Below are 22,101 nucleotides of genomic sequence, written 5' to 3' on the forward strand. Positions count from 1 at the left end.
ACCCTCGGTTTTTCCACAAAGAAAAAAACCGAAAGTTCTTTGTAAAACCCTCGGTTTTTCCACAAAGAGAAAAACCGAAAGTTCTATGTAAAACCCTCGGTTTTTCCACAAAGAGAAAACCCGAGAGTTCTTTGTAAAACCCTCGGTTTTCCAAAAGAGAAAAACCGAAGGTTCTTTGTAAAACCCTCGGTTTTTCCACAAAGAGAAAACCCGAGAGTTCTTTGTAAAACCCTCGGTTTTCCAAAAGAGAAAAATCCGAAAGTTTTCATATAACTCTCGGTTTTTCTCTTTGTGGAAATCCCGAGAGAGTCAATACCGAGGGATGGCGAGAGTTACTAAATCCTTCGGTAAGGTCTCTTTACCGAGAGTTATATGCTCAAAACCGAGAGTTTTAACTCTCGGTTTTGACCACTTTTTCACCAGTGTAATTACATTAGAAGAAGAATTAACTTTATTTACCCTAATGTTGAAATGACTTTATTATCTTTTATTAAACAAGAACTACTCTCCTTTATTATTTTCTCCAAGCCATGTTGAGAAGGCAGCAAGGGTCTTTGGGTCAGACCGATAGTGCTTCTTGGTGAACTCGAGAAATTCCCTCCATGTGAAATCTGGGTACAACCTTGGATTCTCCATGTTCACCAGATCAGTTGGTGGACTAACGGATCTACTCTTATCGGGGTTGAGGAAAAATGCTATAGACTTCCTCGCAGTTGTATTGTTCACCACTGCTCTATGCGGACAACTCTTGTAAATCCCATTAGTTAGTGCCTGAAAAACAAGACAACAAAACAATTAACGACGGTCACCAATGTTGTAAATGAGATTTAGCGACTATTATAGTACCATGAGAGTGTCACCAATGTTGATGACAAATGCATTAGGGTTTGGTGGAACGGTTAGCCATTTCCCGTCCACAAACACTTGAAGGCCTGGAGTTTCGTCTTGATGGAGAACGGTTAGGGTAGGGAAGTTGGGTCGCAGGGTGGACCAGTGCCCAATGTCTGATCAGGCATCTGATATATTAGGTAATAGTTTAATCTCATTATGGAATCGTTCTTTTCAAAAAATTCCTTGAAATGGTTTCGGTTGATCCCGAGGCTCATGCCCAAGAGCTCCATTGTTTCCAGCGACAATGCATTCATCGATTCGCAGTATTTTTGCACCGTCTTACTATATATTTATATAAACAACATTAATATCTCGTTAGATCGATAAATTAAATTAAAATATATTTGGATATAGAACTAATTTTTGTTCGTTCATACTACTGTAGTTGAGTTTAATGTTCATTTATGTCATTGTTGGATAAAAACATTCAAACTCGTTAAGTTTTTCCGTTAAACGATGACACGTGTGATTAACATGTCATTTTTTTAAAATCAATATATATTATAATTTATTTTTATTCACTATTTCTAAATAATAACTTAATTTACATTTTTAAAGACATTAATCAAATAAATTATACATTTTGAGAAAACATTAACAATAATTCACTTTTTTTTAATTAATATATTTTTAACATTTATTTTTATTAACATTTTTAAATAATAAAATCCGTTAATAAAAATAAATGTTAAAAATATATTAATTAAAAAAATGAATTAGTGTTAGTCTCTCAAAATGCGTAAATTATTTGGTTAATGTCTCTGAAAATATAAAGTTTTATTATTTAGAAATTATGAATAAAAATAAAAATAAAATATATAAAAAATGACATATCAATGACATGTGTCATCATTTAACGGAAAACATAACGGACTTGAATGTTTTTGTTAACTAGTGATATAGATGAAAATTTAGTTCAACTACAATGATATGAATGAACAAAATTTAGTTCAGTGATATACGTGAATATTCCGTTATAGTTCGGTGATAAAATTGACATTATTCCATATATATATATATGGCTTTATTCGGATTGGAATTTTTAAAAAATTTATGAGGGAAAAAATAATGATCGGTGATAATTTTGAGGAGATGATGATTATTTTTGGTAAAAAAATTTAAAATGTATTTGATATATATAAATAAAATAAAAAATAATAATTCAAAATAAAAGATATTTTAATATTTGATTAATGAAATGAGTGGTGTGATTAATTGAAAAATTAATTTTTGTCCAAAGAAAACAAACCCTATATATATATAAATTCCCAAACCGTCTGTAATCTTCTCCCATTGTTCTTAAGAGGTAATTCTCGACCATTGTCGAAGATTGATTGTCATTTGCAGAGAATGACAACGAAAGTGTTTCTTTCCATGGGAGATTGGAAGTAAAGTGATGCTAGTAAAACTACTAGCATAACCAGAACTTTCCCCAAGTTTCTTCTTCACTCTCATTATCTCCGCATACCAAAAAATAAGTGGATTTCCTCCCCCATTTCTCTAATGAGATTGAGATTGACTCCATGGTTTACCAAAGAAAAAAAACCGTGCTTCCTACACGCCTCGTCGACGAGGCGTGTCGCATTGGAAATGGCGGTTGGATCTCCAGAAAGGAATTCTCCCATGTCAACCAACGGAAGGAGGAGAAGTTGCGACGAATCAAGGCTAGGCCTGTCATTGTCGGGCCAGACGAATTCAATCGGTATGACTTTTTCATGCGTCGAAAATCAGAGATGTTAGCTGCTCCACGACTTGGTAGTGGGGGCTGATTTTTTTAATTAGTTAATTAGCTTGTCTAAATCATAATCAAATAATTAAACAAAGTTTAAATGATTAAACTTAATTAGCTACCTTATCTAAAGAATGTTCTTCCACCAACTTCGGAATTTGAAAATCGATCTGTTGGAATTTTTAGGGTCACTTGTATAATAAATAATTGTGCATATGTCATATTTAATATAAGCCAAAATAATGTGATCTAATGTGAAATTAAGTTTATGGCTTATGGGTGTATTTATCATGAATATAAAGTGATGATATCTAAGTGGTATTTCTAATTTTATGAATGGGCTAAATTAGAAATTGTCAAACCATAATAACTAACTTATTGTTGGTTATATGTAATGGTAATGGTCCCGATTTGAAGTAATGTCAATTCTCCTTTGCGTCCCCATCAACAGAGAGAGAAATCTATTGACTTACTCATCAAATGGAAGAACCATTCCATATAAAGAAAGTCTAAAGAAAGAGAGATTAAAGACTTTTTCTATTACAAGGAAAGAGAAGATTCATGCGATTAATTAAGGTACGCTTCCGCCGCATTCAGATTTAATTTCTCACACATTAAATTAGGATTTAATTAGGATAATTCTAACACAATCATCATCGACATGGTGAAGGATATCGAGTTTGTTAGGAAGAATATAGTTAATTGTGAGGAAGAATGAGTGTGATGGTGAATATGAGATCTTTTATAGTTTGGTTTGGCCTACATAATTTGATTATGAATTCCACTTCATTAATTCCTAGCTAGATAAAGTATATCCATTACAAATTATCAAAATAATAAATATTTATTTTATTAATTTTTTTTTTTAAATAGACAAATTGAAATAATAAATGTTATTTGACTTTTTAGATATTTGGAAAGAGGTATTTTATAAAGATGTTGACCCTAAATTACAATATATATGGAAAGTAGCATTTTATAAAGATGACCCTAAGTTAAAATAGTGATGACTATGTGAAATGATAAATTAATATATATAAATAATATTAAAAGGAAAATAAAATTTAATGATAAATTTTGGCAAATGATTTTTTTTTATAACTTTAATAAAACTGAATGTAAAAAAAAAAAGCTTAAAAGAAAGTGTAATAGTCTTATTTGACCATATCATGTACATCTTTAATCATTTTTTAAAATGATGATATAATTTAGTTAATCCATAAATTTTATAAAAATTATAAAAATAATATTGTGAAAATATGTAAAAACACATCATAATAAGTTATTTAGATACATTTCAAGATAATATAAATAATCAGATAAACATCTAATCATAAAAATATAGGTTTATCTAACCATAAATAATCATAAATATAGAATAGCATATATCTTTCTTTAATTTTATAATTTTATTGTAATATTAAAATGTCTTTCTTAAAATGATAATATAATTTAGGTTATCTATAAATTATAAAAAAAATAAATGGTAAAAATATGTAAAAATACAATTAAGTTTAAATTACAAAAAGACTTGTAATTAATAAGTTATTTAGATAAATTTCAAGATAATATCAAAAGATTAGATAGACATCTAATCATAAATATGGAATAACATGTCTTCCTTTATAATATTATCCTAATATTAACATGTCTTTCTTAAAATGATAATATAATTTAGTTCATCCATAAATTTTATAAAAATTATAAAAAACAATATGGTGAAAATCTGTAAAAACAGAATTAAGGTTAAATTATGATTGAATTTGTAATAAGTTATTTAGATGCATTTCAATATAATATCAAAAAGATCAGATAAAAATATAGAATAATATATATATATATATATATATATATATATATATATATATATATATATATATATTCCTTTAATTTTATAATATTTTTATAATATTAAAATGTCTTTCCTTTTGTGAATTATACTTCTTATAATCTCTCATACTTATTAATAGTAGTCTTTCTTTCTCATTTCTGTTATTCAAGTGTTTTATGTCTTTAACTGTTTTTTCCGTCATTATCCGTTCTCACTTCAATTATGAGATGTAATTATTTCTACTAATTGTTGATATTTTAATGTTGTTGCATAACTTATTAAATAGAAAACCTGTTATTACATAGCTTAATAAAATAAAATTATGAACTTATTGAGGGCTAGAAAACCTTCATCCTAACATGCTCTCATATTATTAACATGTTTGTATATTTTTACTCTTCTTATTTTAATTATGAAAATTTTCATGCGATTTAAACGGACAAATATATAAACAAAATAATTAAAATAAAATTTAAAAAATTAAAATTTCTAAAAAAAAATATGAATCACAATATATAATATATCAATAGTTTAAATAAACTTAATCAAATACAATAAACATATAATTTTACCTTAATTAAGTTTTGTTATATAAGAAGATGACACATTTAAATTTCATTTTTTTATTTACAACTTTACACCTGGATTATAAAAAATTAATAAACATTTAAATTCTATTAAATAAATTTTACCATTATATTGTGTTTAATATGAATATCATAATATCATAATTGCTAGATACTATTTATATAAAAATATATAAGTTTGAGAAATTTGAATAGTGTATGTATGTCATTCTTTTATTTGTTCCATTTTTTTTAAATATTGTATAAAATCATCTAATCTTGTATTTACTATAAAATTTCTTTTATAGAAATTTTGTTGAGATTGAGACAAGTGAAATAAAATCTTGCAAATATGGTCAATATTTTTATTCAAAATTTTAGTTTTTTCGTTTATTGATTTAATTTAATTTAATTTTTTTAACGTGAATTATCACATCATTTCAAATTGGCGAAAATAATATTTGAATGAAATATATGGTTGTGTCTTTCCTTTCTTGTACATAATTGTTTAGTTTCTATTCTATCCTCTCAATAATATCGAAAATAGTTTATTATTGATCAAAAATCAAAATAATAATTAAAATATATGTGCAATGTTAATAATATTATAAAGTAATACTAACCATTTTTTTTTATAATAACACCACTAAATTTTTGTTTCAAAATTATATATACCTATACATAAATGTTATTATATATATAATTGTTATATTTTTATTTATTTTTTTTTTGTTAAACAATAACATTAATTATTATTTTTTATTAAAAACAATAATAATTCAATTTTATAATATTTTGTATAAAATATTTATAATAATATTATAAATTAAAATAACAAATATTTATCCATTATTTAAAAATGTAGAAATGTAGAGTTAAATATATTTTTTATTATTTGAATATATATATATAATATTTATTATATTTTGTTTATTAATAATATATATATATAACTAAAATATTCATATTATTATTTAAAATACAATTTTATTTATAATTTTATTATAAAATATCTAATAGATCCTTGAACAACCATAAAAAAGGTATGAAATTCTTAGCATTAACTTCTAGAAAATGTTCTATTTTCTCATAAAAATAAATACGTTCAAAAAAAGCTTCAGAATATATTGATCGTAAATGAACAAATTGGTTACGCAGAAAAATGAAGATAGATTCATATTAGCATGTTGCCGCCAGGAGCGTAACCCCTTATTTCTTCTAGAGAATTTCCTAATTGTTCTAGAACTATAAAAAAATTCTTTAACCAGAAAGAATTCGGTTCAGATGTAGGATACCTATCCATAAGTTTTCGCAACTCAATCAACAGAGATAGAAATAGAATCCGACCTATTCCCGAAACGCCTTTCTAGATATATATTCCTCAATGTCCCCGCTATTCACAGTACGTGAGAAGCGAATGATTAATCATCCGTTTTCGGAAGAAATCAAAAAATTTCTTGAGAATCCTCCAAGATCCACGTGATGATCCTCGAGCAGCGAGAGGGCACTCGGTATAGAAATGCGGCTCGAGGGCCTTTATTTCCACATGAGGGAGAAGTCCTTGCTTAGCATAGCATCAAGTGACGATTGATTAAGTAATCCTTGATTATAATTTCCAGTATGAATGTTCTTCAAAGAGCAACTATTCTCAAAATCTCACTCTTTTTGAGTTGGAATCCCAATATTAGGTTGTGTTATTAAAAAATAAAAGAAATAATGTTTAAACAAAAATTATTAATTTAAAAAAATTTAAAAAGCTTATTAAAAAATTAATATTTTTTTAAAGTTAATATTGATATTTTTTTCATCAAAAATACATTTAGACTTATTAATTGTAATCGCATGATATAACTAAAACAAATCCCCGATTACCTTTCATTAATAATATTGTTATTTTTTTACTATTTTATATTGAACTATTATCATCGTTTATTATTGATTTTTGGGTCCTTATAATATCATTTTATTTATATTTTTATTATAAAATATCTTATAATCAGATGAAAAATAAATATTAATAATGATTAAATAAAAAATATTTAAATTTTTATTAAAAAAAATTAATACTCGTTCGTATTTAAAAATTAATTGACCATTCACCCAAATTAAGTTTTAACCTACTAATTTTGTGATCTTACTCCAAATATTCTTCAATTGACCTTATTATTAATTTCGTTACCTCACTTTAGAATATTTTGTATGGACTCTTACCATAATTTATTATTAATTTTTGAGTTATTTAAAATAGCATTTTACCTATCAATTTTTTATTATAAATATATTATCATGTTATGAAAAGATAATATTAATAATGGTTAAATAAAAAACAGTTAAATTTTTTATTTTAGAAAGAATTTGTAAAAAACAAATATTCATTCGACTTTAAAAATGATATTGATCATTTTTTGACCACCCAAAATAAATTCAAGATTTACTAATCTTGTGACATCAGTTCAAACATTTCTTAATTAACCTTTATTTCACTTCGAGCATTTTGTAGTGACATTTTACCCTCACTTATTACTAATATCCGGTTCTTTAAGGTGTTAGTTAATTAATAATTTTTTATTATAAAATATCTTGTCATATAAGAAAAATAATAATAATATGATTAAACAAAAATATAGTTAAAATTTTAATTTAAAAAAAAAAACTAAAAATCTATCAAAAAAAAATAAAATTTGACTTATTTGTGACATCAAAAAATAAAGTTTAAGCAATATTTAATTATCTCTCATTAGACTTCATTTTAAGCATTTTTTACTAATCTTTATCCTTACTAATCTTTATCTTTACTTTTGGTCTTCCCCAATCGACTTCTCGTAATATTAATTTCGTGACTAATACTCACTCTCTCATTTTGAACCATAATTTGCCTATCCCTCAAATTCTGACTCACGCATATTATTATATCTTATCTTTTAAAAATAATATTGATAATGGTTAAATACAAATATAATTCAATATTTAATTTAAAAATAACAAATATTCAACCAAAATAAATTTCTAAGGGACCTTTCATTCATTAATAATATTGTTATTTGTTTTTTACCATTTTATAAACTCTTATCATCGTTTATTATTAATTTTCAGGTCCTTATAAAATATCTTACAATCTGATGAAAAATAAATATTAATAATGATTAAATAAAAAAATAGTTAAATTTATATTTAAAAATAATAATAATATTCAATCGTATTAAAAAATTAATTGATCATTTTTTGTCACCCAAATTAAGTTTTAATTTACTAATTTTGTGATCTTACTTCAAATATTCTCCAATTTACTTTATTATTAATTTTGTTAGCTTACTTTCTCTAAGCAAGAATTAGAGTCAGGGTGGGCTCGAAATAAATTTAATATTTTTTTTGTGGGGTTGAATAAAATAAATATAAAATTATAGATTTAACGAGTGGATGAACCTGAGTTTAACCTTTTTTTTTTATAGATTTATAAAAGAAAATAGTGAATAAAAATTAAAAAAAATTAAGGAGCCGTGTCTCTTTTCTATCATAAAATTATTATTTTTTCGTTTAAACCCTTCTCAACCCTAACCTAGATCCACTCTCAAAGAGAATCATTCTTATATATAATGTAATATTTAAAAAATATATGTTATGAAACCGAAATAAATTTAATAAAACAAAATTTTAATTCAATTTTTACACAATTAAATAAAATAAAATAATTTAAATTCAATTTATAACAGGTAAAATAGATAAATAAAATGTCTAACCAAATAAGGGATCACAACTACGTACCCACATTTGAAATATAATTATAGCTAAGACATTTGTTATTAAATTATAAATGAATAAAATAATTAACACAAAAAATAATTAATTTTTATTGAAAGACTTTCTTATGAAGATAGTGTTTATATATATTATTATGGTGGACTTATAAAAAATAATATTTGAGAATAACTCCAAAATAAATTAAATAAATAAATAAATACTTAGTATGTAAATAATAATAATAATTATTATTTTTGGAAAGATTAGAACTATTCTAATATCATTATTTAAATAAAATAATTATTTATTATAAAATATAATTGGTATGTAAAGAAAATAAATAAATTTGAAAAATAAAAATATCTATAAATAAAAATTACTAAAAATCTTATAAACAAATTCTAAAACCAAACATTTATATATCTAACCTAGGGCTGAAAACGAGTCGAGTCGAGCTCGAGTAGAGGTCTACTCGAGCTCGAGCTCGAAAAAATTTCAACGGCTCGAACTCGAGCTCGAGCTCGATCGAGTATCAAAATTAAAGCTCGAGCTCGAGCTCGAACTCGACTCAAAACATACAAAATTAAAACATATCAACTAAATAGTTTCACACTTTCAATATATCAAAAGATCACAACAAAATGAATAAACATATAGAATTATTCATTTCACCTAAAACATAAACATTCCATCAAAATCAAATAGAACACACAACATTACACATTAAAACATTCAACTTAAAACATAATCATTCTAACTAAAAATATCTAAAATCCAAAGTCCAAACATACAATATATTAAATTAGTCCAACATAAAACAACCAAACTTACTTAATCAAAACTCCAAAGTTCCCAACATTCCAAAGTCCAAACTTACTTAATCCAAACTTCCAAAGTCCAAACTAAAAAATAACAACTTATTTGGATTCCGGAAGACAAATTTCTTGATAAGTTTTATCTCTCTGAAAAAAACAATATATAGTTAAATTAATGTTCAAATAATAATATATGTTAACGTAAAATAAAAAATATTAAATTTCACTTACCCTCGTATTTTTTTTCACTCCATGCAAATGTCGAAGCCAATCTCCTCCACATAGAAGAACTTGCACCGTCTCTGGGGAAAGTGATGAACGATAAGAATCAATGACCCTCGTCCCAGCACTAAATGTTGCTTCAGAAGCTACCGAACTTACTGGAATAGCTAAAATATCAGCGGCCATTTTTGATAACACTGGATATTGTAGTCTATTCATTTTCCACCAATCTAAACATGAAAAATCTTTAGGAATTCCACTCTTCTTCAAACGACCCTTTTCGAGATAGTCTAATAATTCAGATTTTGAAGGCTCTGAAGTCTCAATTTCCGCACAATAAGCATCAAAGTCATCCCAATTGGAGGAAGAATCACGTTGAGTCGTATTAGAATTGGAAGAGCCAATATTTTCCAAATGGAATGAACGAGAAATCCTTTCACAAGCATTTTCAGCAACATAGACATCATAAAGGCTAACAAGAGCATCTTTAACCTTACAAATATTTCTTTGTTGACAGATCGGAAGTATAACATATCAAATCTATGCAAGATCGAAAGAGAATAAAGAAGAAATTGAAATGAAAATAAAAAAGGGGAAAACGATGAAAACCTTTCTGTGCTTTGCATTGAGCTCCTTGGTGACGTTTGCTTTCTCGTTTGATGAAAACCTAGTTCTTTGTTGGCGGCTGTCCGAATGAACTATGGAGGAGAAGAGGTTAGGGATTTTGGAGGAGAAAGGTTAGGGTTAGGAATTTTGGACTTTGGAGGAGAACTGGAGAAGAATGAAGAGGGAGGGTGGATTTAGCCATTTAGGGTATAAATTTATATTTTATATTTTAATACTCACATTTTATATTTAATTAAAGTATTACAATTTTTTATATTATAAAAAGTAAATATAAAATATAAAATATAAAATATAAATTAAAAAATATATATAAAATATAAAATATAAATTAAATATAAAATATATTAATATAAATTATATATATTCGAGTAGCTCGTCGAGTACTCGAGCCGAGTATATAACTACTCGAACTCGGCTCGATTATATAACGAGTCGAGCTCGAGCATGCTCAAGCTCGAGTTTGACCGAGCTCGAGTCGAGCTTTGACCGAGCAGCTCGCGAGCAGTTCGTCTCATTTTCAGCCCTAAATTCTAACCTCTCTTCTTTCTCTTTTTCAAACAATGCTTAAAAATCCCAAAGCATAATTAACAGTTATTAAAAATTTATATATATATATATATATATATATATATATATATATGTGGATGAGCTAGGGTGTGCTTTAAGCCTACCTAAGCCCCTATAGTCTGGTCGTCTTACTTTAAAACATTTTGTATGTACTCTTACCATAATTATGGCTTATTTTTTAGTTATTTAAAATATCATTTTATTTATTAAATTTTTATTATAAAAATATTATAATGTTATGAAAAAAGTAATATTAATAATGATTAAATAAAAATATAGTTAATTATTTTTTTATTTTAGAAAGAATTTTTAAAATACTAATACTAATATTTATTCGATTTTAGAAAATGATATTGATCATTTTTTACCATCCAAAATAATTTCAAGATTTACAATCTTGTGACATCACTTCAAACATTTCTCAATTAACCTTATATTACTCGTATTTCACTTCGAGCATTTTGTAATGACATTTATCCTCACTCATTATTAATATCCGAATTCTTTAAAATATTAGTTAATTAATAATTTTTATTATATAATATCTTATCATTTTATAAAATAAAAAAATAATAATAATATGGTTAACCAAAAATATAGTTAAATTTTTAATTAAAAAAATTAATTAATTTAAATAATCTCTAATTATTATAATAATCCACCAAAATAAATTTCGACTATTTGTGACCTCACTTTAAACTTTAAATAATCTCTAATTATCTCTTATTAGACTTCACTTTGAGCATTTTGTATCAATCTTATCTTTACTTTTGGTCTTCCCTAATTGACCTCTCGTATTATTAATTTCGTAACTAACACTCACTCTCTCGATTCAAACCATAATTTGTCTATCCCTCAAATTCTGACTCACACTTATTATTATATCTTATTTTTTAAAGATAATACTGATAATGGTTAAATAAAAATATAGTTCAATTTTTAATTTAAAAACAATTAATATTCTACAAAAATAAATTTCTAACTTACTAATATTGTAGCATCGCTTTAAACATTTTTTAATTGATCTCTCATTAGGCTTCACTTCAATCATTTCTATAGGACCCGTCTTACTGACAGGATTCATCACTACTTTAGCTACCTTAGCGGCTTGGCCAGTTACTCGAGACTCTCGATTATTCCATTTTATGATGTTAGCAATGTACAGTATTCAAATAGGATCATTTTCATCTCGAGACCTTTTACTTTTTTTCATCATGTGGGAGTTAGAATTAATTCCCATTTATTTACTTTTATCTATGTGGGGAGGAAAGAAACGTCTCTACTCAGCTACCAAATTTATTTTGTACACTGCAGGAGGTTCCATTTTTCTCTTAATGGGGGTTCTCGGCATTGGTTTATATAGTTTTAATGAACCTACATTAAATTTTGAAACATTAGCTAATCAATCATATCCTATGGCACTGGAAATAATATTCTATATTGGGTTTTTTATTGCTTTTGCTGTCAAATCACCGATTATACCTCTACATACATGGTTACCTAATACTCATGGAGAAGCGCATTACAGTACTTGTATGCTTTTAGCTGGAATCTTATTAAAAATGGGAGCATATGGGTTAATTCGAATCAATATGGAATTTTTACCTCATGCTCATTCTATATTTTCTCCTTGGTTAATGATAATAGGCACAATGCAAATAGTTTATGCAGCTTCAGCATCTGCTGGTCAACGTAATTTAAAAAAAAGAATAGCCTACTCCTCTGTATCTCATATGGGTTTCATAATTATAGGAATTGGTTCTATAACCGATACGGGACTCAATGGAGCCATTTTACAAATAATCTCACATGGATTTATTGGTGCTGCTTTTTTTTTCTTGGCAGGAACAAGTTATGATAGAATACGTCTTGCTTATCTCGATGAAATGGGCAGAATTGCTATCCTAATGAAAAAAAGTTTCATGATGTTCGCTTTTTGATGAGGAAAATATGACAAGGCTTATAGCGAGCTCGATTCGTTCCAAATTCAAAATGGACATTAATGAACCATCATTGATGGACGTTACACATGACACGATCAATTCGACTCAAGGTGCTGACGAATAACCAACCCGCAATGAATAGGGAAGGTATGGTAATGCTATGAATGACCCAGTATCGAATACTGGTGATAATATCAGCAAAAGAACGTTCTCCTGTGCTTCCAGACATGCCGAGCTCCACATATTCTTGTACAGTCAAAAAGGGAATTGATTCCGTAAAAGATGAGATCAGTAAATGGAAATTCACTATAAATGTATCACCATGCTATTAAGTATTTTGATTTAAGTTCTTTTCTTTCTAAGAGGTGGAATAGAATAACCCGGTTGAAGTGTGGTAGTCAAGATGCCAGTTCGTTGGCTCTAGCAAGGAATTGCTCTGAGAAGGGTAGTGGGAGCACCTTAATTCTGCTAAGATGGACCCCACAGGGTACAAAGGAGGTAGTGGTTCAAGCTCTGGAGGCAGCCTTTGGTGTTTCCCCATTTCTGTTGGGACTTGTATACAGGTGTCTCGGTCCGTCACACTCAATATAGATCATACCCTTACTTTTGGCATTCCCCAATCTACCTCTCATATTACTAATTTTGTGACTAACACTAAATAAAATATATTTAAAATTTTAATTTAAAAACAACTCATATTCCACCAAAATAAACTCGACTTACTAAGAATTATCTAATTGATCTTTCATTATAGACACATCCCTTCGAGTAATTTGTACAAATACATTTGACTTTTACAATTACACGTATTAAGTTTGCATTCACTCTCAATATAAACAATCATTCTTCTATCCTTCAAATTTATAATTAACACCATTACTTTCATTTCAATATTTATAAATTCGCATCACTTAAGACTCGAAAGGTAGTCTCAAATATAAAGTATGAACAATTAACCACTATACCACATATAATTATTGTTGAATTTAATTTAAAATTATTATTATTATTATTATTATATATATATATATATATATATATAATCATTATTAATGAATAATATATAAAATACATAATGAATAAATATAAATAATAAATATGAAAAGAATTTATAAAAATAAGATTTTAATAAATTATTTGAAAATTTAAATTAAAAAATAAATTAAAAATATTTTTAAAATAACTATGTTAAATTAATAAAATAAAGTTAAAATTAATTAATTATATAAAGTATAAATTTTTTTTTAATAAATTATTTAGAAATTTTAATTAAAGACTAAAGTAAAAATATTTTTAAAATCTAATATATAATTATATTAAATTAAAGAGAGTTAAAATAATGGTGTATATAATAAATATGGAGAGAAAATAAAATATATATTTTAACTAAAATTTAAAAAAAAAAATTAAAATCAATTTAATAATTATGAAAATTATTATTTAAATAATAATTTTCATCTCCTTTAATTTAATTTTTTACCCCTCATATTATTTCATAATTAGTTGATATTATTCGCGGATTAACGGATTTTTTAATCCGATATGTTTTGTCTCATAAAAAAGTGGGGTCTTGCTCGAGACCCGCTAATCTAGAGTTTTTTAAACTTAATATATATATATATGATTTGACATTTTTTAATTTAATTTAAAATATTTTATCATTTTTAATATTCATATACTATTTAAATTTTTATCATATTATTTAACATTTAAATTTATTTTAATTTTTAATTTAACTTTTTATTTGAATTAACCAGAATTAATATATTTTTATAAAATTTCTAAAATATTTTAAAATTAATTATAAAATAGTGTAACAAATGTTATGCCATTCTGCATTCAAGTTGAATGAAACTGAGCGGCGAAAAGGAGGCGAGAGTGCAGTAATCAGTCTGGTGTTCTTCCTCCTCCCCTGTGAGGATTCCCGGCGATGCAAATGATCGTAGTAGATCATTCCTACGCCAACTTAACTACTACACTCTCCAAATCCAAGCTCAAACCCCCCCACGCATTCTCAACTCCGAATCCCCGCTTATTCTTTCCAACTCACGGTACAACCAATCTCTCCCTTGGATTCAATCACTTGAATAATTTCAGTGCCTTTTCTCCTTTACACAAGCAGCGGAAACAACGAGTTACTACGGTAGCCAGAGCTTCATCTTCCGATTATTATTCAATTCTCAACGTCACCAGAGATGCAACCCTTAAGGAAATCAAGAGCGCTTACAGGCTTCTCGCTCGTAAGGTGGTCAGGATTCCTGTTTTTTGCATATGTTTATGTTTTATCTTGATGGTCAGTCATCATGTAAGAATTGGCTTCAGATTAGGGCACTTCCAAATGTAATTTGAGGGGCTTGAAAGTAAATTGGTGCTTCATTTTGATAAGCACAGGAGATGGATAGAACTCATTCACTCTTTGGAAGCTAATTGGTTTAGTTTTTACACTGTTAGCTAATGCAAAAAATATGGAGAGAGGGAGTAGACAAGAATAGATGAAATTGAAGAGAATCATCTAGCCTTCAATATTTATTATCATTAAGACGATTAGCTCTTCCCAGACATAAATTAAGTCTTTCATACCAATTCTTTCACCACAATGGCTCAATTGTATGAAGGTTTGGTGAGTTATTACAAAAACTAATTATTTGTTGATCTAAAGTAATCTGCATTAGATGAAAAAAAAAGATAAAAGGATAATTGGGAGAAGTAGAGGAAGAGATAGCTTAACTTATAGAAATATAATAGTTACAAAGATATCAAGCCTTGAAGAAGGGAATCAAGAGTTGAAAAGACATGAAGAGTTAATGGTCAAAACTCACTTAAACTATAGTATTTAGAACAGTTTAACTATCTCTTACAGTTTTCTGATACTAACAAGTTATGGAAGTTAAGGAATGCAGAACATTATTCTTTCCAAGATAAATCTGATATTTTAATTGAATTTTCATTTTCATCCACAAAGATGAATCTTATATATTACTGACATATTTGCCTTTATGTAGTATCACCCAGACCTTAGCAAAAGACCAGACGCCGAAGAGAAGTTCAAAGAGCTAAGTGCTGCATATGAGGTACTTTTCTTTGATTTTTGACCCATTTTTTGCACAATTGGCATTGTTCAATTTTCTATCTTTTTGTTATGATCCCCAAGAGTCAAGTTCTCTTGTTTACTTGTTTCTTTCATTAAGGAAGCATATTTTACTTTATTTATTTATCATGTTGGTAGGTAGACGAACTTTAGGTAAGTTCCATCATATGAACTTTTTGTCATGATTTGTATACGATTCAAGTTTGTTTGCCTTACTAGGTTTTGTCAGATGATGAGAAAAGATCTACGTATGATCGATTTGGCGTGGAAGGTTTGCAAGGAAACTATGAGGGATCAAATGCTGGTCCACGTGGGGTAAGATGGACTTTTGTATAGCTTGTATTTAAATTGTACTTGGGTAATATATTTTTGTGTTCATAGGTTTCATTTTCAAGGAATTGCCAAATTCATTTGTAGGTGGATCCTCTTGATGTATTTGGATCATTCTTTGGCAACTTAGATGGACATTTTGGTGAAGGAGATGGACCGGATGATATTAATTTTACTTTTAGAAACCCGAGGAGCCAAGATCTTGATATTAGGTAATTGTCTGTACAATTGATTTGGTTGTAGTTGTTTTTCTTTTGGGGTCCTATACTAATTGGCAATAGAAGCTTTTGGCTTTCATATGATTTTGTTGATACGTATAGGAGATAAACCATATATATTCTTATTTTCTAATCTTGATAATCTCTGTTGATTCATAAACCAGATAGGAGTACATAAAAATCCATCACATAAATTATTTGCCAAAGTCAATTGTATTTGTATCACAAAAACTGGGATGAAAGGATTTGTGAGGATACCTTGGTTTTCTTTCATCTGCTAAAAAAATTCCCTCCAGATTCTTCTGATCTTTGAGTGATAAAGAAGGAATCGCCATATCAGCAGTTGACCTTGGCAACTCATCAAAACAGATAGCTAATTAACTGAAGCATTAAACTAAGTACTTAATTTTTTGTTCTATGCTTATTAACCACACTTCTTTCTTTATCATTGAGAGCTTTATTCAAAGTACCTGTGAGAAGTCTGGAAGATCTTTGATGGCTACTAATGTAACTGCAATCGCCCTTAATAGAATGATTCCATAAATGAAAGGACGTCAGGGGAATCTTTTAGATTTTGCTCATCTTTAGATTATGCACTTAGTGTTATCTCACCAATCCCATTTCCGTTTCTGTGTTTCCCCCATAAAATAGGTTATGCCTTTTGAAGTTTTTCTTTCTCTCTTTTTATGATTAGGGTCTTAAATCTTGCTTTGTTCATACTATAAATTCAGACTTTCTTTTATCTAGTTTATGATATATCATTGAGTGTATGCTATCTGTTTGAAATATCTTACCTTGTAGATATGACCTGTTTCTGAGCTTTAAAGAATCAGTATTTGGAACAAAGAAAGATATTGAAGTTTCAAACTTTGAGACCTGTGAAAGATGTGATGGAACGGGTGCAAGATATAGTAGTTGCATCAAAACATGTGCTTCTTGCAAGGGTCGTGGAGGAGTGGTCACAAGTCAGAAAACGCCTTTTGGTGTGATGTCTCAGGTTTGTCATCAGCACTGCTTTCAGTTACCTTAACATGAAGGGAATGGGATGTAAGACACCATATTGACCCTATTTGGAAACTGATTTTTTTGTCAAAATCACGATTCAATTGAAAATTTTCAAAGTTAAAAAGTGAGTGATTTTTTAATTTTATTTTTCTGTTTGGTATAAAATATTTTCAGATCATGATTCAGATTATACTGTGATTTTTGTTGCTTCATTTGGTATACAATTTTTCTATTTCATTATCTAAGTTATAGTGTAGTTTTTTTTGTTTCATTTGGCATATATATTTTTTTCTAGAACATAACAATTGTATCGGACTCTTTCTTGACAGTGATCAAATTATTTTTTGGACGACCAGATGATTGTGAATTTTGGCAAACATAACAATTGTATCATAGACTTTTTCTGGATCAACTTGAAAAAAATGTATAACAAAATAGCTCAAATGTATACTCTTTATAAGCTCGTGGTATATTGCTCCATCCTAAACTTATTCAGAATGGTAACTTGACATTTGATAGAAGGATTTATGTTGCATGTTAACTTTTTTGATTAAAAATAGGATGTCCTTTTCTCCTTAGGTCTCTACATGCACAACCTGTGGGGGTGAGGGCAAGATTATTACAGATCACTGTCAAGAATGCAGCGGCCATGGTAGAGTAAAGTCTAAACGAAGTATTAATGTAAGTATTCCTCCCGGTGTTAATGATGGAGCAACAATGAAACTTCGAGGAGAAGGGAATTTTGATAATAAAAGGTTTGGACTTTAAAATTATGTTCTTGTAGTGTGTCATTTATGTTGTTTCTTTAGACACAGAACAAACTTCAAGAACTTGACATCCTTGTGTGCACATATATGTTTTGTGTCGCCTGACTTTGCGTGGGAGAAACATAGGACACAGGGAAAAAGAGATAGAGGGGATTTAGGTTTTTGGCTGAAAGAAGGCACTCTTTCCATACCAAAAGGACTATATATTTGTTAAAGATGCAAATATTGTAGGATTTTGTTAGACCAAAATGTCCATAAAGTCATATCAACAAAAACTTTAAATTTAAGAGAATGAGTATTGTAGTGACAATTTTGGTCTAAGATATCCATGGGTTGAAATTTATTCCTAAGCCAAAGAAGACAATCTTTCTATGATGAAAGGACTGAGATTGGTTTATAGCATTAGCAGAACATTCCCTCTAATGAATGACAGTTCTTAAACAGAAGAGCCTTTCGCCGAAATCCTGTTTCCATTCGTCACTGATTCTTCTTTCATATCATTGTACAATTAAAAAAAATCTGGATGATATTACCCTTTTCTCTAGCCACAGTTACTCCTGATGCATGACATATATATATATATATATATATATATATATATATATATTGAAGGTTTTTTTATTTGATATATTTTTGGATACCTTTCTCTTTTTGGCTTTCTTTAATTTTTCTTGCACCTTGTGAACACATTCTGAGTTCACGCCTTTTAATGATAAAATTTGTCCTTTTTAAAAATAATAACAATATATTTATTTAAAACTTTTCTATTTTAGGATTTTGTTGTTTCAGCTGGTTTGGTATTATCTAGTATTTATTAATTCGGATTATCATGAGTTAGTTATTTCAGGTTTTTATGTGGGGAAGTTAGTTTTATAAATACCCCATTCAGTAAGAAGTTCTAAGTATTTATTCTCAGTTTATATTTTTTATATCCAGCTATATCTCTTATTGTCTCCAATTTCGAATTTGCTTCACATCATTTGGCACCGTAGCATTCATCGGCCCAGATTGTTTTCCATGCTTCTTGTGTTGCCAAAAGACCATTGTTGCTTGAAATGAGAAAAGCCTATTCATGGATGTCTACTACTTTGCATTTGGATTTTATTATTGTAAAGTACCCAACAGGTTAAAGACATGCCTTGCCTAAAGATTCAAGTTATTACCAGAATTTAAGATTTTCGTTGTTTAATCAATAGGACAAGAAATTTTGTATGTATCAAGTATTTGGGATTCAATCTCACGATTGTTGAACTGAAATCTTGGACAAGGCCAAATTTGTTTTTATTTGATACGACAATGAAGACACTAGTTTTTCATTTCCAGCAAGTCAACATGTGTGTATGAGAGAGAGATGAGAAAACCTGTATAGTGAGTGAAAATTTTATTTTTCAAAGAGATTGATAGAAACATGTTTTACTTTATGACATATATGGAACAAAAGTTTGTGAGGTCTCCTATTTATGTATGCAAAAGGTTATAACTTTAGTTTTGTTCTGCAGGAGTATTACTGGAAATCTTTACTTGGTACTCCATGTCAATCCTAAAGAAGGAATTTGGAGGGAGGGCAATCATCTGTACTCACAGGTCAATGTTGATTTTACTGAAGCAATATTAGGAGCTGATGTAAAGGTAATTATTTTTTCTTGTGAAAGGTACAAATGTACCTTAGTTATATCTTATATGTATATATATGTGAAAAGAATTGAAGTACAGCAAAACCATAACGTTTTGAAGAATCAACAACCTAGTACATTACAAAAAAAATTGATTGAACTTGTTTGATTTTGAATTTGAGGGATCTTTGCATGTAAAGATGAACTTTCTTGTAAACATTGGGATTTCTTTAATAAAAGGTTATACCATTTCCCCCCAAAAAAGTATAAGTAAGCAAATGAAGTAAGTCTTTACAAACTAAATCTTGGCCTTTAGTGGTAGACAATTTAAAACAACAAAGATAGCACATAACAAGAATCAAGCTAGCATGTGGCCGAGGAGGTCTTTTGCATCTTCTTTTCTGGGTTGTGATTGCTATTGTTAAATGTCATAATAGATGTTCAGATAACATTTATAACTAACCAATAATTTCCCCCTGTAGTCAATGGTATAATAATTCAGCATGTTCAAAAAAATATACACCTTTGTTTCATGTGGCAAGGTGCTTTGTAGTTTGTTCAGTAGTTAGTGAAGGCGATGAATTATCGCTCTATTTTGTAGTTTGTTCAGTAGTTAGTGAAGGCGATGAATTATCGATTATGGTGACCAACTGATCATATACATTAGTAACCTGATGTTCTCATAACAGAATAGAGCCTCATTTGGAAATACTATTTTATTTTCTTTCTATATCTTGATTCAACTACAGAATATTTAGAAACTAAACTTAATATGAGACAGATTTAAAATTTTATTTATGTTTTTGTTATCACGATCCAAAAACAGATTTAAAAATTGTTTAATCCAATTTTTCATCAAACTAAGTTTTTTTTCCTTTCAATAGATTGATTTATTTCAAACACATCCTTAAATATATCTGTTATTTATATTATTATTCGCAAAGTTCATCTACATGCTATTGATTCTGAATTTTGTTGATTATCTCAGGTAGAAACTGTTGATGGTCTGTGGGATCTTCATGTTCCTTCTGGAGTTCAGCACGGTGATACACTAAAAATTCCAGGACTTGGTGTTCCAGATATCAATAGACCTTCTAGGCGAGGCGATCATCGATTTGTTGTAAAAGTTCATATCCCCAAAGAAATCAGGTCTGACTTGAACATAAACTGAGTTATTTGAAATACTTTTGTTGTATGTGTAAGATCTTATCTTGAACATTCTAGGTATAGGGCCTTTATTTGTTACATTTTGATAAGTTTATAGTGTCCTAAGATTAAAAAAATTTCTGTAATGTGGACAATCTGTCCACGTGAATTTCTTATGACGAATTATCATATTTTCATACTAAAATGATTTTTTTTGGCAGTGATACCGAGAGAGAACTGGTTGAAAAGTTGGCTTCCTTTAGGTTGTCAAGAAATCAAGGGTCGGATTTATTGTCTGGTACTACTAGCTTCGTGTTTCATCGCTTCTTTATATTTCATAAATTTTGAGCTTGTATTGAAGTTTTGGATTTTCTTTTTACTTTTCAATACCTTTATTAGGAAATGGTAGAAATAATCCCGGGAAACAAAAAAACAGATTCATAATGCAGAAAATAAGGAACTCTTTCAGCAACCTCTTCGGGTAAGTCTTCTTTTGTCAAAATATTGACTATATGGAACTAGTATTTTATCAAATATATATGTATTCGGATCATATTATTTGTTAGATCATTATCCATGTTATTATTTATTTTTGTTGTATTTTGCAGAAGGCAATCTGAGAGATTTTCATCGATCACATTAAGTAATCCGGTTTGTGTAAATCATCGTCATCGAATGTCAACCTCTTATATTTTCATTGCATTTGTTCTTACAGTTGCATGTATTGTGAAGAATAAGGTCGATTACTATTTACTTATACAGAAACAGGAAAAGAAATGTAAAATAGATCAACAAATTGTTTAGTTTTATTTAAATATCCAATGATACTAATCAAACTTTTTATTTTGTACTAAGATTTTGATAAACTCTCTTTTATTGTCCGATAGCTCTCATTAAAAAATTTACTGATGTATCTTTCATTCTTTACTAAAAAATTTAAAAAGAAGTGTATTTTCAACTGAAAATTTCAGTGCATTTATGTTTTCAATTTATAGTCTGTTTTTA

The 22,101-nt window shown here is 28.0% G+C and overlaps 2 protein-coding genes and 1 pseudogene across 2 annotated transcripts; 2 read left to right on the forward strand and 1 right to left on the reverse strand.

The window, feature by feature from the left end:
* Positions 1–501: 501 nt before the first annotated feature.
* Positions 502–10,418, reverse strand: LOC124935629 (annotated as a pseudogene).
* Positions 10,419–10,492: 74 nt separating this feature from the next.
* LOC124935638 (NAD(P)H-quinone oxidoreductase chain 4, chloroplastic-like) lies at positions 10,493–12,926 on the forward strand. Its single transcript, XM_047476060.1, has 2 exons — positions 10,493–10,529; positions 12,022–12,926. The coding sequence occupies exons 1-2, from the start codon at positions 10,493–10,495 to the stop codon at positions 12,924–12,926; spliced, it is 942 nt and encodes a 313-aa protein (XP_047332016.1).
* A 1,850-nt stretch (positions 12,927–14,776) lies between these two features.
* LOC124919234 (chaperone protein DnaJ) lies at positions 14,777–21,934 on the forward strand. Its single transcript, XM_047459431.1, has 11 exons — positions 14,777–15,174; positions 15,932–16,000; positions 16,237–16,332; positions 16,435–16,559; positions 17,367–17,562; positions 18,150–18,325; positions 19,837–19,966; positions 20,939–21,099; positions 21,318–21,394; positions 21,496–21,577; positions 21,705–21,934. Exons 1-11 carry the CDS (start codon positions 14,860–14,862, stop codon positions 21,898–21,900), a joined length of 1,623 nt encoding a protein of 540 aa, XP_047315387.1. The 5' UTR covers positions 14,777–14,859; the 3' UTR covers positions 21,901–21,934.
* Positions 21,935–22,101: the final 167 nt, after the last annotated feature.

Source organism: Impatiens glandulifera, chromosome 1 (assembly GCF_907164915.1).
Source record: "Impatiens glandulifera chromosome 1, dImpGla2.1, whole genome shotgun sequence".
NCBI classification, from domain to species: domain Eukaryota; kingdom Viridiplantae; phylum Streptophyta; class Magnoliopsida; order Ericales; family Balsaminaceae; genus Impatiens; species Impatiens glandulifera.

What these genes read in the sequence shown, in the direction of transcription:
- LOC124935638 (XM_047476060.1), top strand. Translation starts at nt 10,493, where the DNA reads ATGGAGGAGAAGAGGTTAGGGATTTTGGAGGAGAAAG. An exon ending in AGGGATTTTGGAGGAGAAAG is followed by an intron (nt 10,530 to 12,021) that starts GTTAGGGTTAGG and finishes ATCTCTCATTAG; the next exon opens with GCTTCACTTCAATCATTTCT.
- LOC124919234 (XM_047459431.1), top strand. Translation starts at nt 14,860, where the DNA reads ATGCAAATGATCGTAGTAGATCATTCCTACGCCAACTTAACTACTACA. An exon ending in AGCTAAGTGCTGCATATGAG is followed by an intron (nt 16,001 to 16,236) that starts GTACTTTTCTTT and finishes TTGCCTTACTAG; the next exon opens with GTTTTGTCAGATGATGAGAA. An exon ending in AGCCAAGATCTTGATATTAG is followed by an intron (nt 16,560 to 17,366) that starts GTAATTGTCTGT and finishes CTTACCTTGTAG; the next exon opens with ATATGACCTGTTTCTGAGCT.